This window comes from Danio rerio, chromosome 10, assembly GCF_049306965.1.
Source record: "Danio rerio strain Tuebingen ecotype United States chromosome 10, GRCz12tu, whole genome shotgun sequence".
NCBI lineage: Eukaryota > Metazoa > Chordata > Actinopteri > Cypriniformes > Danionidae > Danio > Danio rerio.
The window spans coordinates 43276718-43296354 of NC_133185.1; the positions used below are offsets into that span (position 1 = coordinate 43276718).

The window sequence follows — 19637 nt, forward strand, 5'->3', positions numbered from 1 at the left end:
CACATGACAGTTAAAAGTAAGGGTGTCACGATCCTCCAAATCCGCAATTCGATTACATTTTCGATTCTAAAGGCACGATTCGATTTTGAATAATTAATTAAATAATGACCAATTAATAATTTGTAGCCTACCATTTAAACTACCTGACCTGCATGGTCTTTGTTTTACCCATAAAAGAAATCATACAGTAAATGAATAAAGGCAAGATACACACATAATTACCACCTGTCAATCACTTTTTTTCTGCGGGACTCGTGAATAGGCAGTGATCTGTGTCGTTATAATGGCGTTGGTAAAAAAGACGCACAACCAACAGGAACCAGCCAACAGTATCTGAGGTGTTCGCTAAAATGACTAAGTACAAGTGAGTGAAAGATTGAAGCAGTCCTCTGACTGCCTGGACCTGCTCTCGAGCGCATGGCTGTGTGTGCGTCTGTGTCTGTGTGGTCATGTGATGTGCATTTTCAGAGGTAGAGAGGAAGGGGGGCTGCTCAGAAATGCTACACGCCACTGTGGATGTCAAATCGTTGTCGTTCTAAAATGCCATTTAAAAACAAAGACAGTGTAAACAGGGCCTGAGTGTGTACTTTTCGCAAGCGGATTTGCAAAGGGGGTGCGCGGAGGATCGCGAGCCGGTGTCGCCTATCGGACGAACCTTACGTAATACGTGCATAGCAGAGCTTGCAAAATTGTGTTTTTTTTTTTTGTCGACAACACGGACGTTGTCAACATAACTCACTGGAAATCCAAAATGCTTACACACCGGCGACTTCATTGAAAGAGAAGAGGGTTTAAGTTCTGTCGACGGGTCTCCAGTCTCTGCAGTTTAACAAGCACTTCAACAAGCCTGTTTTTTTCCCGCTTGGCAAGCCAAGCTGACGTGACATGGGGGCGTGGCAGCATTGACGATTCTATTTTTTGATTCGATAATCGAAATTGAGCACAAATTTCGATCGATTTCGATTAAAATTCGAAATCGTGACACCCCAAGTTAAAAGTATCACACACCAGACGTGCACATTCACATGTTACTTAAAATTAAACTATTCTGATGGCACTCTGTGGCGCAGCAGAAATATGAACAGTGTCCTGAGTCATGGCTGAGCGTCGCAGACATTCACCGACTTGTGGCGCAGGTGTGTGTACCTTGATAGAAAGCTATGTTTAGAATTGTAAAATGCAAGGTGCTGCGCGGCGCTTCTGGTGTGCGACCTGCTTTACGTTCTTGTCTCAGCACCGGAATTAGGTACTGCAATTCATATGCTGATTTAGTCTGGTGCATTCCAGTTACAAAGGAGGTTTCGGTACCCAACCCTAAAACATTGTCAATGTTTATTCTAGGTATATGAAAGATGACATGAAGGATTTGAAACTGGCTCAAGGGAAAACAAACTTCCACTTCTGTTAAACTGCCAAACAGCCACAGAAATCAATACTCTCAAAATGCACAAATATATCTAAAAGAGCGTCTCCAAGTTACTTGGCGAAGAATCAATTGCTGTCTGAAAAAGCGAGGGATACAGAGAGAGAGAGAGAGAGAGAGAGAGAGAGAGAGAGAGATGGAGAGATTGACGGGCACGTCAGAGAGGTAAGTGAAACTCTGGATACCGTCCAGGGTTGAAATGACCTAAAAGCTATTCATCCAGCTCATGGCACATTTCCTGTAATCAGAGAATTATGTTGATTGAAAGTGATGGTCAGGGTCAGCGCTAATGCACAGTAAAACCAAATGCAGAGCTGGGAAACAAGGGGCCCGATCAAAAGGCCCCAACTGTGCAATCCCGTATCTAGGACAAAGATAGTGAAGAGAGATGGCCCTCAATCAGTGATGCCGCTCTGACTCCTGAGGCCGAATCCCTCATTTGGAGAAAAGCCTTAGAAAGCTTTACGGCTAATTCATTATCATGTGATGTCACACTGCTACTCACCTGTGATTGGTCGTAGAAGGGAGAGATTTCCCGAGGTGACGTGATTGGCTGTGGGCTCCTGGTAACAGTGCGGCCTGTGCAGAGACAGACCCCAGCTTGTCTCTTATTTGTCGAATGATGGGAATCTTGTTCAGTCAGCTGCGTTTCCATGGAAGAGGCACCTTGAGAGGGTCCCGAAACCACCCTGAGCCCCCCCAATTCTCTCAACCTGATGCCCCTGTCCCGACCCGTCTCACTATAACAACGCAACCCTGCTGGGCTGCAGTGTCTGGGCTAAAATCTTGGTCTCTGACACCCAGACGCCAGCCGCTCTGAGAGAGCATCATTAAACACCAAGGAAAGAAACAAATGGGCTGGCAATACCACCTTATTTTTCTTTACTCTTTCTTGCTTTTATTAGTATTTTTTTTCTTCTGGAGATGGCAGGATTCTGTTCTCAAGCTTTAGCATACTAAAGAGACAACCGTTGATTGATATTCAGTTCAGGAAGGGACAAAAAGAAAAACTCTTGGAGGAAAAAAATATCTCCATTGAATGGCTTTGAACAGAATGTCCTCTCTCGCCGGGCTCTCAGAGAACAGCCTCTGGCCGCCTCAAGGGAGCGTGGATATTTTAGCAGCCGCTTACACTCTGTATCCACTCCTGCTTCCGAATTTTATCGGATAAGATCATTCTGGACAGTTTGTATCAGTGAAGAGATCATATTTAGAAATCAAATGCTATGTGCTGCTGTAAACGGCCAAACGCGTGGGAATCAACACAGTAAAAATAAAGACAATAGACGGCCAAATTAGTTCAGTTCTAATTTTTACTGCTGAATCAGAGCGAGATCGTTCAGCAAATCTTAAGAAATGTATTTAAACAGATTTTTTTTAACACCAGATTTACAAAAACTGAGCAAATTATGATGATGCATGATTGTGTTGCACCTAGGCATGGGCCGCTATAAGTTTCTGATGGTATAACAATCTTGGATAAAAATATCAAGATTAGTGTTGTGCTCACTGCTCTAAAATATATTATTTTTAAATGTTTGGGTAAAAAAACAAAGACGTTTTTCTCCTTTGAAAACAAAATATTTATTTAAAGAAACATTTAATATATTTTGGAACAGTAAACATGTCAGGCTAAATAATTCAAATAAGTCGTTGACTTCTGCTCTCTTCATTAGTTTCGAAAACACAGACTTATTTACTATTTAAAACGGTATGTTTGAATATCTTTAGGGATGTCCAGATCCGATCAAATGATCAGAAATAGGGTATATGTCGAGCTAGTGCTGTTCCCATGCTGATACACTTCCGGTGACCTGTTATTGTGAACTTTTTCTCATTTAATACGGTTCCTTATACAGCATTGGTGTTGTAATGTCAATAAAATACATTCAGTTAAATAAACTTTAGCATTTATTTAGTTGCTCAAGTGTAAAACAGAGACAAAAAGCTGTTTACTCGCACGCGCCCGTCAGAATCGGCAGGCAAACGCAGAAGCTCCATTGAATATACTGGGGTAAAATAAATGCTCATATAATAAAGATATGGCGGGGGAAATGTAATTTAATACAGTGCTTCTTGTACAATCTGAGACCCACTTTAAATCGGATATCACCCAGCTAGTGGAGATCGCTGATTTTTAAACAAAACAGACCTTAAACGCACCGGATTTTGCATTGCCATTCAATTCGCCGGAAGCGCTTAACCCAGGTTAATGGCAAATTAAAAGTCCTATTAGCATGCTTCAGCATATACCCCATTGGGTCAGATCACCATACCTCTCAACCCTCTCGGAGGGTATTTTACAGTTCTATCCCGCTATCATCCCGTAAAAATATTTTCCTGAGTCTGGGTTTTGAGGTACGTGTTTGAACAGACGTAAATACAACTAATAATAATAACAACATCTAAATTTTTCAAACACAAGTAATTTCTTCCTAAATGAGCATAAAAAGTTAGTAAGGCCATTAAATGTACTGAACGTTTTCTTGTACTGTTCAGCGGCAGCAGCCATTTTGCTTATAACAGTGAAGATCCAAGCCGTGTAACGTTACCAAGCACCAGTCATGAGCCCAGCACACTAGAATGGGCAGGTAGGATTGTCATTAAGTGAATATAAGAATTTTTATAATAAATATTAATGAATATTACATCTGCTTAATGAAAAATGCAGAGACAATTAGATGACTCGCCACATTAAGAAATCTGACTTAACTTGATCAGAAAGCTAAAAAGTGGAAAAAGATGAAGCCGTCATTAGAAAGTAATACTGTGGTTAAAAATGTTTGGCAGATAACGGTGCATTACTTCTTTTATTCTTTATTTGTGTTTAAGCACTGGATATCTGTGAACAATATGAACAGAATATAAATTCAGATATTGCAGAAAAGAACACAGTGATGTTTTAAAGAGTAGTGTTGGAGATTTAGCTACTCTTTATTATTCTCATATTCATAAAAAAAATTTGAAGTTACAAAGCAGATGTTTCCTTAAGGGTGCTCCGGTTTTCCCCCACAGTCCAAAGACATGCTGTACAGGTGAATTGGGTAGGCTAAATTGTTCGTAGTGTATGAGTGTGTGTGTGAATGTTTCCCAGTGATGAATTAAGGTTGGAAGGGCAACCGCTGCGTAAAAAAAAAATGCTGAATAAGTTGGCGGTTAATTCTGCTGTGGCAACCCCTGATTAATAAAGGGACTAAGCCGACAAGAAAATGAATGAATGAATGAATGAATGAACGTTTCCTTAAAAAAGACACAATAGTGTCATTAAAAAAAAATCAATACATTTCATTTTAATCTTTATTTTATACATGCAGCTTAATATAGGCTATACTTGTATTTATTTGATATTATTTCCATTTCAAGTTTAAATGTTTATGAGTGCTAATTCTTACAAAACATTGATCCTGATACTGTTAAGCATTACATTGTGTTAACTAATAAAATACATCTTCACTGAAGTATTGAATTGGAAATGATGTAATTTTAATATAGTCAGTCGTGAACTGAAATGGGCTGGTCAAAACTCCAGGAGTCTCCTGTATCAACGCTGCATAAGCACAAAAACTTTGCGTACACCAGATTTCACGCTCACGTTTGGATTTACTAACGATGACATGAACGTGAGAATGTGCGTTGGTCCATGCCAACTTCATGTCTGGTGTGCGTGCATTTCTTATGTGTGTTTGTTTTATTTCCATTGGCAACTCCTAAAGGCAATTATGTTAAATTGCACACTACAAAGTATCTTTGAGCAGTGCAATGGCAGCTGTATAGGACGGGATCATCTGCATGTCTAGCAGGTATAAAAGGTTTCTATACCATGCAGTTGACCAGCCAAACATTAAAGTGCAACTTGCAGCGATCACCGGTTTTCCCAATGTAATCGGAGCGATCGACTCCACGCACATTGCTATAAAGACGAAGACAAATTTGCACACGTGCATCAGAAACATTTCTATTCAATAAATGTGCAAATAATATGTGATCCTCAAGTGTGCTTAACATAATACACACACTTACGAATGATTCCTACTTGTATTCCTCGTTTTGAAGAGTAGGCAAAATCTGATATGTAATGGGGAAAAAGTAGAATGAGTTCATCAGACGCTGGATTCGAACCGGGGTTATAAATGATTGTGTCAAATCATGTTGCCATGCGCTTTACGAGCTACGCCACTCGTGCTGCTGACCTCTGCCCTATTTATCTTTGTTGTCTCTGTCGATCACACATGCGGAAAGCACTCAACTAGTTCATTCCTATGACAAACTTGCTAATAACACCATTTTTCTCCGGTCTACCTCAGACAGGAGCACCTCCAGTTCACGTTCTGTTCAAAGTTTGTCTTTTTGCTTGGTTTTGCCATTGTTTCTTCATTTGGTTTTGCCTAAGTAGAGTCATTAGCATATTTATACGGGGGAGGAGGCAGGGAGGGGTTTTGCGCTCGTGCACGTGCGCTCAGTTTCACGTTAATTTGGATGTATAAAGAGAATAAGCGTGGGATTCGGCGTACGCAGTGCTACATAACTCTGAATATTTTACTGCGTACACACAATTACAGCAACAATTTTAGTATGATTTCATGTCTTCGTACACGAAGCCCCAGGACTGAAAAGGACTCCCGCTCCAGCTCAAAGATTTTAGTTCTGTTTTTGAAGAAAGGGTTGGAAATTAATGCTTTTAATTTTTTCCCCCCTGATTTATTAAAAACATAATCGACAGAGGGGCGAGGCAGTGGCGCAGTAGGTAGTGCTGTCGCCTCACAGCAAGAAGGTTGCTGGGTCGCTGGTTTGAACCTCGGCTCAGTTGGCGTTTCTGTGTGGAGTTTGCATGTTCTCCCTGCCTTCGCGTGGGTTTCCTCCGGGTGCTCCGGTTTCCCCCAGTCCAAAGACATGCGGTACAGGTGAATTGGGTAGGCTAAATTGTCCGTAGTTGTATGAGTGGGTGTGTGAATGTGGATGTTTTCCAGAGATGGGTTGCGGCTGGAAGGGCATCCGCTGTGTAAAAACTTGCTGGATAAGTTGGCGGTTCATTCCGCTGTGGCGACCCCAGATTAATAAAGGGACTAAGCCTACAAGAAAATAAATGAATGAATGAATAATCGACAGATTAATCGATTATTAAAATAATAGTTAGTTGCTGCCCTAATACAGTGTAAGTCAGAATTATTAGTCCCCCTTTGAATTTTTTTTCTTTTTTTAAATATTTCCCAAATGATGTTTAACAGAGCAAGGAAATTTTCACAGTATGTCTGATAATATTTTTTTTTCTGTGGAAAGTCTTATTTGTTTAATTTCAGCTAGAACAAAAGCAGTTTTAAATTTAAAAAAAAAAATCATTTTAGGGACAAAATTATTATCAGAAAATCGAAATCGGACCAGAAAATTGCAGTTGGTGCATCTAAAGCAGAAATAGACTTTCTATATTATATAAATACGCAAGCAAAAACGTGTGACGTTATTCAGTAAAATGATGACAAATGGCTCTACATTATTAAAAGGAGCAGTGATTTAAACGGGCCCCCGCTTTCTGCGATGTATTTGCTAATGTCTCTGTGGACCTCCAGCAGACGCAGAGGGCAGCTGAGCCTTCGATTTTTGACTTGCACGACCAACCGCGACCCCCGGGCCTGCCGTGTCAGGTGTCACCGGCTGTCTAGACAGTCCAACAATGAAATATCGCCATGCAAAACGGCCAGGCTGTTATCAGCCGAGTGTGACCGTCAACAGTTGGGACAAGTCCTGTTTAACAGATACACCGCCTGACCTTTTGAAGACAAACTAATAAAAAACGGCCCCCAACGGCATCAGAAAGCAATGATTCGTTGAAGTGAAGAAGATAGACGAGGGGACAAAAACTCAATTACAAGGTAAGCAACAGTTCCGGTTGTCTGGATGGGGTTTGATAATGAGACATAAGCAGATAAATCCCGTCACAGATTAAGATGGTCCCAGCAAAGCAGGGAAATTCATATTGAAGACTAATCCCAGGCTGAATCCACATATTCAGGACCAGGAGGGAACAAATGTAATAATTGAAGAATCAACTGCTGAATACATATTGGGAGCACACTATTATGAATATTGAGGCAATATGGATTTGGGTTAAAGCCCTGGATTAATCTTAAGGCAATATGCAAAATGGCTAAGTTTATAAATGAGGCGTAAAGCAGCAATATAAATGTTGTAAAGTTGCTGTTCAGAAAAAAAAATAGAAAAAAAATAAATAAAATAATATATATATATATATATATATATATATATATATATATATATATATATATATATATATATATATATATATATAATAAAAAAGTGATATTACTTATACAAATTAATATATTACATAACACTTTAGCTTTCTAATTACTGTACATTCACACATCTATGGGTCAAAGACAAGTTTTCAAGCCCTTAAAAAATCTTTTAAAGCATTTATGTTGAATTAATTTATTTTCTTTTCTTCTTGGTCCCTTGATTAGTCAGGGGTTGCCACAGTGGAATGAACCACAAACTAATCCAGCAAAGGGTTCAACGCTAAGGATTTTTTCTACTGGTCCGTTCAGGCCAATGGTTCAGATTTTTACTTGGCCTGCCAAAATTTTCACTGGCCCCTTAAAAAAAAAAAATAAAAATAAAATTTAATAGCTATTTTTTATATTAAATAATGTGTCAAAAATAATGTTTATAATTATTGAAATGTTAATATTATTTAAATAATATTTTTTAAATGTATAATATATGTATAATGAGCAAAATTATGTTAACAAAACAAAAAGAGCAGTATGGAAAATGTGACGGTATTTTATTTGAGTTCGAAATTATTTAAAAAAGGTGGCCCCAATCGGGCCAGTAATGGTCCCGTCTACTGTCCCAAGCATCTCTCACACTGGCCCCGGGCCATTGGGCAGTCCTTATTGTTGAGCCCTGCAGCATATGTTTTACATAGCGGATGCCCTTCGAGCCGCGACCCAGCCCTGGGAAACACCCATACACTCATGCATTCACAGATACACTACGGCAAATCTAGCTAACCTAATTCACCTACTGTATAGCGCATGTTTTTGGACTGTGGGGGCACACGGAGGAAACCAATGCTAACACTGAGAGAACATGCAAACTCCACACAGAAATGACAACTGACCCTGCCAGGGCATGAACCAGCGGCCTTCTTGCTGTTTGGCGATCGTGCTACCCACTGCGCCACCGTAACGCCCCCTATGTGAACTAACAAACATTTTTCCATGTGTTTCAAAGGCTACCCAGTAAAATGTTTACAGAAAATGGTCAGAAAAAAAGAAAATATTCAGTAAGTGGCAGTTCTGTGGGTGCAAATGCCTTGTTGATGCCAGAGATCGGAGGAGAATGGCCAGACTGGTTCCAGCTGACAAAAAGATAACAGTAACTTAAATAAGCACTTGTTACAATCGAGGTCTGCAGAAGAGCATCATTGAATGCAAAACATGTCCAACCTTGAGGCGGGTGGACTAAAGCAGCAGAAGACCACACCAGGTGCCGCTCCTGTTAGCTATGAACAGGAAACTGAGGCTACAATTCACACAGGCTCACTAAAACTGCACAATAGAAGATTGGAGAAAAAGTTGCCTGGTCTGATGAGTCTGTATTTCTGCTGCCACATTCTGATGGTGGAGTCAGAATTTGCCATCAACAACATAAAAGAATGGAACCCTCCTGCCTTGCATCAATAGTTTAGGCTGGTGTAACGGTGTAACCGGGACTAGTAAGGTGTACCTAATAAAGTGGCCGGTGAGTGTATATTTCCATAATTTTAAAAAGCTACCCAAAAAAAGTTATACAACAAATCAGTTTATATAACAAACAAATATGCAAGGCTTATTTCAAAATTAGAATCGCTATGGATAATCTTTAACTACAATGAAAGAATAATGTGACATTTAAAATATTTATGCTTCACTGTCTTTAAAAGCTTAATAATTTAAAAAATAATAAAATCTTGTCTAACCAAATATTCTTTTATACAAGTACAGATCAGAATAAGTAGTCTAAGTTACTGTGAAAGATGATGAGACATTATTTGACGCATATTTTGACATTGCATTTTAACAAAAGCTGCTTAAATCATTTAAGTAACGTTAGATACCTCAGTGTCATTTTAACATGCTATCCATGTATACAATTGAATTGAATTCGACCAAAACATTAAAATGGATGCTCTTGAACAATGTCTATATTTATTAGGGCTAAGTTATTAAAATGAATTCCACAACTGAGAAAAGTAAAAATAATTTAATTCTCTGTGTAAAATAATTTCAAATTCAGCCATTCAACCCTTAAAATAAAGTTCTAGTAAGAACAATAGTGTAAAATTTAACAAAAGACTTAGCAAACCAACATTCGCCAACAAACCATCTACAATCTCTTTTATGTCAGATTTAACAGGCTTGATATTATTAATCACTGAAAGATAACTTGACCTTATGGTAATTTATATGCGATTTATATGACCTATAACGTTATATGTGTATTTTGAAATGCTGGGCTTTAAATGTTGATTAAAGTGCCTCTTTAGCTAACAAATTGTTTGGAAGATTAGTTTCATACGATTTGAACAAACGACAAATGTTAGTCATTACCTGCTTCAAAATGATCATAGGCATGTCAGGGCAAGACCACCCATCATTTCTCCTGAATATTATCCACAAAATACACAAACAGCTCGACGTAAACCTTTAAGTTCGCCATTACGTCTTCAGGGCTCCCACAACACAATCTCGCGCCGAATTGAGATCACGTGCGTTGCTAATGATTTAATTCTACACGATAAACAACAGCAAAAAGTTGACCATTAACCCATTTGACTAAAACTGTTCATTGATTCTAGGATATATTCACGTTTAACTATTTTTTTTCTTTTATGTGCTTTAGTAACAGTAACAGATGAGTGTGAAGTAAACTTACTTTATTAGCTAATCATTTCTCAGCACGTTTTATGACAGAAACGCAATACAGATAAAAGGAGAAATATTCAGTCATGGAAACTACAGGATATTTATATTAAATGTTGAAGTCTTGAAGTGAACAATATATTAAAGTTTTTCAAATATTAAGTAAGTTTTTTTTGTGTACTGCTTTTTATTTTACTTATTACTTTAGTTCATTTAACTTATAAAAATTTATATATATTTTTTTGCCAATCAGCAATAACACTTAAAATAAAGCAACTTAGCAGCACATTTGTAGTCTTGCCTTCATATTAATGCAGCAGTTGGGCTTTCAGGCTGGATCTGGTTTACAGAAAACTAACTATATTAACGCTAATCATTTTCTCAACTCTCTACTTCCATCTCGCGATACTCCTCCCGAGGCCTCTAGAGATTACGCAGCACCATTAATGCGATTTACCTGTGAAGAAATGATGCCAAGGTATCTATAATCCTGGACCAGGCTGTATCCTGAGCAGATGTTGTGGTGGTCATGGATGAGCGGAGAGCATAAGATGAGTCTTTGCATTGATCCTGCAGCTTCTCCAAGATGGACGTCCAGCTTTCTTCAGAGCATAGACTGCAGCTCTGCACAGGAAGTTTGGCCAGAGGAGAAATAGTTGTGCCCAACTAAGCCTGGTTTCTCTCAAGTTTTTCTTTCTTTCTTTGAAGTTTGTTCCTCGCCACTGTAGTCACTGGCTTGCTTGGTTTGGGACTTCTGAAGCTGCACATTGATGTATTTGCTCTTCAGTGTTTGGACTTTTAGCAGTGAAAATTAAACACACTCAACTGAACTAAACTGAAGTTCAACTCTGAAAACTGAACTGACACATTCAATTTATTATAATGTTCTATGTTAAACTGCTTTGACACAATCTACATTGTAAAAATGCTACAGAAAAAAACATGCATTGAAAACTGCAAGAGGTTCATGTACATACTAGAAGAAATGTTATTTAGTGCCTTCAGTCATTTCCCTCACTCCTTTCAGTGTTGCAAACAAGTCTTTGGTTAATCTTGTGATAAAGCACTGCTGTGCATTTCACCACTGACCTGATTTCTCTCCAATATGGGTCACTGAGTGCACAGCACTGGTAGATATGTACTGTAATAAAACCATTCCTAGAAAGCTAGCTCTCAGGTTTCTGAAGACATCTTCTTGGAATTGTATCCATGTTGTCCTGAATAAAAAACAAAACAAAAAAACAACAGGAATCCAAATCATTCATGAAACAGAAGTGTACACATACTCTAAAAGAACGAACATAACCATTTTTTTAAAAGTTTGATGGTAAATCATACTAAACTTTTAATATTTTAGTTCTGTTAGGATTACCCAAATGATTTACATTTGCTAAATGCCAGAATGACTTTTTTTTTTTTTGAGAATTTTAAAATAATTTCTAGACAGTCAAAAGTTTACATACATTTCCTTGTTTGTTTGTTTTTTTTAGCTTTGCTTCTAAATTGTATAACTTTGAGCAAATGTTTTGGGTATCCTTCCACAAGCTTCTCACAATAGTTTGAAGGGCCCAGTCCACCTGACAGAATTGGTGTAACTGACTTAGATTTGTTGGCTGTCTTGCTCGCACAAGCTTTTTCAACTCTGCCCACAAATGTTCTATAGAATTGACATCAGGGCTTTGTGATGGCCACTCCAAAACATTCACTCTGTTGTCCTTAAAGCACATTTTAACTAATTTGGCAGTATGCTTAGGGTCATGGTCTGTTGTGAAGACCCATTTGTGGCCAGGTTTTAATTTCCTGGCTGATGTCTTGAGATGTTGCTTCAGTATTTCTACATTATGTTCTTTCTTCATGATGCCATCTATAATTAGAAGTGGACCAGTCCCTCCTGAAGCAAAACAGCCCCACAACATGATGCTGCCGCCCCCATATTTCACAGTTGGGATGGTGTTGTGAGCTTTGTAAGCTTTCCCCTTTGACCTCCAAATGTGTAACAGGTCATTATGGCCAAACAGTTCAATCTTAGTTCCATCAGACCACAGGACATGTCTCCAAAAATTCTTCGTTTTCCCAGTGTAATTTAGCAAATTGTAATCTGGCTTTTTTGTCGATTCTGGCTTGTTGATTCTCCCATGTTGTCACACAAGGAAGCAGTGTGTTTGAGGTTTTCCTTTAATACTATTCTACAGTTGTGCCTGCAGTTAACTCAGATTTTGTCAATTAGCCAATCAGAAACTTCCAAAACCTCGACACTATCATCTGAGCTTTTTCAGAGGCATAATAATCTTATTGTATGTAAACTTGACTTTCAAGAAAAGTGATAACAATTTCTCAAAAAATGTCTCGCTCATTATTCTGCTATGAAGCATAACAGAAACACATTTGATAATCCTGACTTACCTAAAAGAGAAAAAGTTTAATCACATTAACATGAGACTTTTTTTAATGGTTATGTGCCTTTTTATACAGTGTATGTAAACTTCTGGTTTCAACTGTACAAGCGCAATAACAGAATAGCTGTGGCAGATGGCTAATCACTGGCTCCTCACCCAATCTGTGAGAATCTGTGTATGAAATCAAAGAGAACCATGCATTTACACTGGGTTTTGGTTTGTTTATTTGTGTCAGCTTCGTTTAATAGCCTTTAAAGTCAAATGCGCTGAACAAGCTGCTCTGATCAACAAAAAAAAAAAAAAGGGAAGTAGGGGGAAAAAAATTCACACTCTTGACATAAACATAAGGGTGTAACTATATACAATGGTAATGCTGAGTGCATCCGTCAAAGAATTTCCCACCATTTTGAACACTAAACTTTCACATCTAATTGATGCTTGGCATCAAATCTCTCTTTAAACAAAGCATGTTCACTCCACACACTATGAATGCACTGCAATGACCTGTAAAAGACTGTGTGGTAGTGTTCTTATCGGTTTTCTTTGGGAAAGCAGTAGTGTTTGTGCCTTTTTATTCAATACCTGGCTTTTTCAGTATCAATGAAACTTCTTATGCTAAACCAAACTCAAGAGGCGCCTAAAAAAGGATTTAAGTGAAGTCAAAATGGGGAAAAAACATACTCTGTTCTCTTTGAGATACCCAAAGTAGCACAGCACAGTTTCATTCAATGCGAAGTTCAATAAAGATTAGGAACGTTTAAAAAAATATGTATCTGGCCTAAAAGAGCCATAAATAAAATTTTATTCTCTCAATGTATTAACAAGCCACAGTATGTCCCATGGCTGCCATCCACAGCACTTAAAACTTGTGTTGAAGTCCCGGTCGTCTGGTCGGCAGACCCATCCGAGAACCTCCAGCTTTTTGTCTCACCGTCCTTAAAAAAAACAAAACCAAACGAAAAAAAAATGTGGTAACACTGTAACAAAACGAGGGCGGTGCGGCCAGTCGATCTGCTTCCGGTGTGAAAAGGAACGAAGGGGAGGGGATAAAACTTAAAACCAAATATTGAAATGAATCCTCAACCTCGTTTCACAAAGCTAAAGCTGCATGCGCCAATGTCTAAAGCACCACCATGAAACCCGGGATAGTTCACACGAAAAATCATCACTTGTTATTCATTTACCTTCAAATCCTTTATAACATTTATTTTTAGGTGAACTATCCATCTAATGCAATCTTTCTTAGCTTCTGCTCAGCTTCACGCTATCCTTACTGTAGCATTAGCTGTAAAACATAACAGAATCCTCGAGAAATAATATTAATAATACCAATAAGGATAAAATCTCTAGCAGCAAAAGTGAAAGGAAAGGTGAGCAGGTTTGGGAAAGTCCTGCTTTAAGGAAGGCGTGTGTGTGTTAGTGGAGAGGAGATGAAGTCTGCGCCGCTCATCTGCCATCTGCAGGGGTTCGACCCATAGTGAGGGACGTCATGACCCTGCCGAAGCGCTCGAACAGCTCCAGCGTGGAGTAAGAGGGCAGTTTGGGCGGCTCGTGAAAGCTTTTGATCTCGGTCGAGCAGTCCAGCAGTTTGGGGAGGAAGTCGGTCAGCTTCTCCTGTAGATTCGCTGGAGGAGAAAAGGACACGAGTTTGCAGCTTATATCATGCTTCAATTCAACCCATTAGCACTGAGTGACAAAATTTGTGAAACATTAATTTAGCATTTTTAAAACAAAAATGGAGGAAGATAACTGTGAAAGTGCTGCAGCACCTACAGTCAGAGAGTGCATACCTTATTTAAAGGGCACCTATTTTATTCCTGTTACAAGATATAAGATAAGTCTCCAGGATGTGTCTGTAAAGTTTCAGCTCAAAATACTAAACAGATTTCTTTATTATAGCCTCCAGAATCTGCCTGAGAACAGTGTAGCTGTTTTTGTAGCCTGTGACTTTAAATGCAAATGAGCTGCTTCTCCCTGCCCACCGCTCCCACTTGTGAGTTTGCTTCTCATCATGCGTTACATTAGATAAACAGCACAGTGAAAGAGTTGAAGCTAAAAATAAAGTTTATGGAATTCTCCAATACGACTGTGGATACAATATTCCTACACACAGTGTTGTCCAGACAGCTTACAAAAGTTGATTTTCATCATAGGTGCCCTTTAAAACATCAAGTTCAGGCTTTCAGTGATTATTTTTTACTGGAATGCCAACAAAAATAGTTACAATGAAAGCAGAAGAAGAAGACATTTTTTTTTATAATGCAGAAAAATGAGTTATGTGTAATAAGAATGGAGTGAGACAGTCAGAAAGTACTGAACTACTAAAATGTATTTAATACTTTATATCAGTGGTTCTCAAACTTTTTTCATCAAGTACCACCTCAGAAAAAAATTGTCTCTTCAAATACCACCATTAAAATGAGAAGCATTAAATACAGTAGCGTAGTTGGCCCAGTTAAGCAGCTACAACTCTGCACAGTTAAAAAACGTGGCAGATTACCTCAGAAATATAGGCTATATGTCATATATTACATATTATATGCATATTTTTGATACATTTTGAAATGTGTGTAGCATGTACATGACATATTTCATTTCTCCACGTACCACTACAAGGAAGTCTGCGTACCACTAGTGGTACACGTACCACAGTTTGAGAACCACTACTTTATATAATAGGCTTTTTTTTTGGTGATGGCAACTGAAAGACATCTCTCATGAATGACTTGTTAGTTCTGTGGGTGTCATCTATCAAGTATGAACTTTATTGTGTATTTTCTATTGGATTGAAGTCAGGCGATTGGCTGGGCCATTCTATAGCTTGATTTTCTTTCTCTGAAAGCGTTTGAGAGTTTCCTTGGCTGTGTTATGGATCATTGTCTTGCTGAAATGTCCAGCCTGGTTTCATCTTCATCCTCCTGCTAATGTAGATGTTGGACTGAAGCAGCTGATATTTATTTACACTGTGGAAGGGCAGAGGGTTACTGAAGAACTACTGAGAGATTTCAGCTGCTGTCTGGGCTTTCACTGCCCTTCTACACCTCCCTTTCTTCATGTGTTCAAAACTTTTTTCCTGTGTCATTTCATTTAATTACACATAACTTCATTTATAAACTAATCAGCTTTGTTTTCTTTGCATATATGGATTTCTTTGGTTGCTGCCCAAATCTGGGGAAAATTTCAAGTCAACAACCCCTTTAGAAATATGTTTTTGAGAAAGATAGTGACGTGTTTACTTCTTATTTTCCCCTCTGTATACTCTAAGTATAGTTTACAAGATCTCCAACTTACGCTCCATTTCCTGGCCCAGGTATGAGCACCATCGGTTCCTCATGTCTTCAACAGCCACCATGTCCTTCTCCTCCATCTCATCCACCAGTAACAGAGGAAGACAGGGCACCACCAGATCGTTCATGATGCTCAGACCCGTGTTCACTTTAGCCTCCTCGCCAGTCTCGAACAAAGCGGCAGCGTATTCATTTAACTTCTACAGCACACACGAAAACAACACAGAAAAATCAATAAACAGTCTCCACTGCAAAAACATCTCTGACGCAAAAAGCTGATGTTCTTTGTCATCGCAATTAATCGCTCTTAAACTTCAGAAGCGACATGGTTAACTCTCCAACCCTTTTCCAGGCTCTCCTGAAATTAGGAACTAGGCTGAAAGCGCATAAAAAAAACCCCATCGCAGTACATTAGCTAAGTCAATGTTAGCAGTTTTTTCAATTAAAGCGAGCAGAGGGTAAACAGCACAGCTTGAGATGAAGTCAAGGCCTCTGCGGTACTCGAAAAAGGTGAATCAAGGACAGCGACGCGCTTCCTGCTAATGTGTTTACACACCGACTGCAGTTAGCTTCCTATTCCAGGACTGATGATTATATTATCCGCACAATGGCCGCACGGGGTCAGCGGGTACAATGCGAAGTCAGAGCAAATGTTTAGTATGGCTGATTTACAACAGCAACAGATCCAAGCTGCGAGTTTCATCTGATGCCAATCAGCTATGAAAGTTCGACAAGATATCGCATTTCAGACTTGGAAGATAAAATGTTTATTCATAATCGTATTTGTTAAACCGCACATATGCAAACGATTGTCCTTAATGAACTCTGAAACAAAACAAAACAAAGCTAACTAAATTTGTTACAGTCACAGGCTTTTGGAAGGATCGTGTTTACAGAAAAGTCGTGTTTTAGGCTGATTTGAAAAGCAGTTTTGAAGCATGCGGGTAAAACTGTGGTGGTTAAATCACTTACTAGCACTTTTTTAATTTAATAAAAGGAGAAATATTCAATATGCTACCTACGCAACACTTTATAAAATGCTGAAAATTAGAAGTGAACAATATAATAAAGTTTTCAAATAAAAAAATTAGGTAAAATTAGTGGAAAGCATTGTTTAAAGGTCCTATGAAATTAAAATATTGTTTTTTAGATGTTAAAGGTGATTGTCTTCAGAAACATTTTTTGTTGTTCTGGTTGAAAGTTTCTTCACATGATTACAGTAAATGATCTAAATGTGTTTATATGTATTTTTATATTCTGGGTAAGGCGTAAGACTAAAAAATGTTCATCCAATGAAATATTGTCGGGCCGACATCTCCCAGAGTTCCGATAAGTAGCTTAAACTGTCTGTCAACAAATGCAGATTTGGGCTTTTGTGAATCTCTGTTTACGCATTTCCGCTATTAGCCTGTGCACGCCTCCATGAGCATCGTGAGTGCACACCTAGATGAGCGCCGCACGTTCACGACATGTGCACACGAGACAGTCACAGTTGCAGCAAAATCATAAGCTGAATTGAAACTTTTTAAACTCCTGAATCAATATTGGAGTTACTTTTGCATGCTGTAGGAAGGACGACATCATGGCTGCAGTATTTCTGTTAGAGAGGTAATGTAATGTTTTAAAACTATTTTAGCTTCACGCAGAGCTGATGCAGATGTTGTTGTTACAAATGGGTTATATGCACAGACGTGTTGTTCAGCCACTGAAATCTCCTGGTGAAAGATTGCTAAGACTATTTTTTGTTTCATAAGGTCCTTTAAAACCATAGATAATGTAGATTTCTATTTAGTTTAACAACAAAACATCAATAAAAAGCTCTATTCTGCCTAGCCTGCTTTACTGAGCTGAAGTTTGTTTCTGAAGTGGGTTATTTCTGAACAAAGATCACCTGTGACGCGTCCCTTTATTGTTTACCGCTACTCTGAATATTCGCTCTAAAAAAGCATGTAAGTGTGGCTTAGTGACAAGTGAAATTCCTGCACGCCACAGGGCCAACCACTACATACACTTCCTACTGGCGAATGACATGAACTATTGGGTTGTCTGCTGTCATGTCGTGGTGGGCGAGTTCGCGTTTTCAAGAGGCGTGGCTTTAAATCACAGTCCCTCCCCTGCCATCCAAGGCTAATGCTAACCGATTAGCATTTTGACAGATCACGTACTGCACCTTTAATATCAGTGTCATTCGTTTTTAGGAGATTTATAAGCTAGTGCGCACCAAAACGGTGACAAAATTCATGATAGAAAGATATAAACTGATATAAACATGTAAAGCTTGAAGTCACTTTCGCCTAAATGGATCAACAGTTTGAGTCACGTCACCACATACCACAGTTTCTCATCAAATCTCGACCAATCAAATGCTCTCTAGTTTCTGACATGCCCCGCCCCCTTCAGATGCTTCTCAATTGCTTTTCATTTGTTCAACCCCTCTCACTGGCAGAGCGGTGATAAAACAAAATGCTATTGGCTGTTTTATTTTTTAAAGGGAGGGGCTACACTACATCCCACCGGATTTTCGTGTTTCGGTTGAGATTACGTAAAACATCGAATAAAAATGCACATTTCAAAGCACTTCACGAGACCTTTAAGTTTACTGCTTTTAAATTTTTTTCATTTACTTTCTTTATTGCATTAGTTCATTTGAATTAAAATAATAAATATATAAAGTTGTGGAAAAACAGCAATAATACTTTAAGTAAAAAAATAAAATAAAATACGATCACTGACCAGAGTATTTGCAGGAATCCTATAGGTAATTTCAACACCTTTTTGAAAATTTTTAAAGATCTTCTCAGAATATTTTAAGACCAGTATTAAACCCTTAACCTAATAAACAGTTGTTAATAAACAGCTGTAGTTAAATAAATCTGTTGCATGGTTGAGCTCGGAAGAAACAAAGCTTAAAGAATAAATTAGAGGTTGTTTTCAGCGACAGACATCAGCCACTGTTTAAACTCATCTTTCAAACCAGGAGTACGCAAACTTACATTTTCCCTACATATGGAGAGCGTCACATCACGTGGATCAAGCATGCCGTTGTTAATATTAAAAGGAATATAAATATATTTATGCTTTTTGAAAACACAAAAACTTTGGAAAACGCTTAAACAAAATTTAAGACCTTGTAAAAACGCAATTAAGACTTTTTAATAGTATTGAAGGACCTTAATTTTCTCATAATTGATTTATCAACTTTTAATAATTTTTAAGACCCCGCAGACACCCTGACTCAAATAGAAGATGGGATAAATGAGTTCTTTTTTTCTTTTGCATGATTACACAGATATTACATTATTTTTATTACCTTCGTTATTATTGATTTCACTTTTGCAGTCATCACAGAATAATCACCAACTCTAGTATTATTATTGATTGGTATTGTTTTATGACTATAAGTGGTAAACTTGATTTAGATTACATTGAACTCTATTGTCCTTATACATGTACAAGTAGAAGATAAAGAATCCAGTTTATTGTCAAACTAGGACTTAAATAGCAGCAAGTGTGTGATATAGGTATAAGCTAATATTATAGAAAAACTATGGGCAATATTTACAGGTTGATGCAATGCGAACATATATATATTTACTGTATATATGGA

At 38.2% G+C, this 19637-nt stretch overlaps 1 protein-coding gene across 35 annotated transcripts in view; it reads right to left on the reverse strand.

The window, feature by feature from the left end:
* Positions 1-12943: 12943 nt before the first annotated feature.
* usp25 (ubiquitin specific peptidase 25) overlaps positions 12944-19637 on the reverse strand; it is a 74822-nt gene continuing 68128 nt past the window's right edge. For 34 of the 35 annotated variants that reach the window (XM_073913737.1, XM_073913733.1, XM_073913724.1 and 31 more), the window contains 2 exons: positions 16035-16230; positions 12944-14368 (listed from right to left, as the gene is read on the reverse strand). In XM_073913737.1, coding sequence (XP_073769838.1) covers positions 14190-14368; positions 16035-16230 — 375 coding nt within the window. In that variant the 3' untranslated portion in view covers positions 12944-14189. 35 annotated transcript variants of the gene reach the window in all.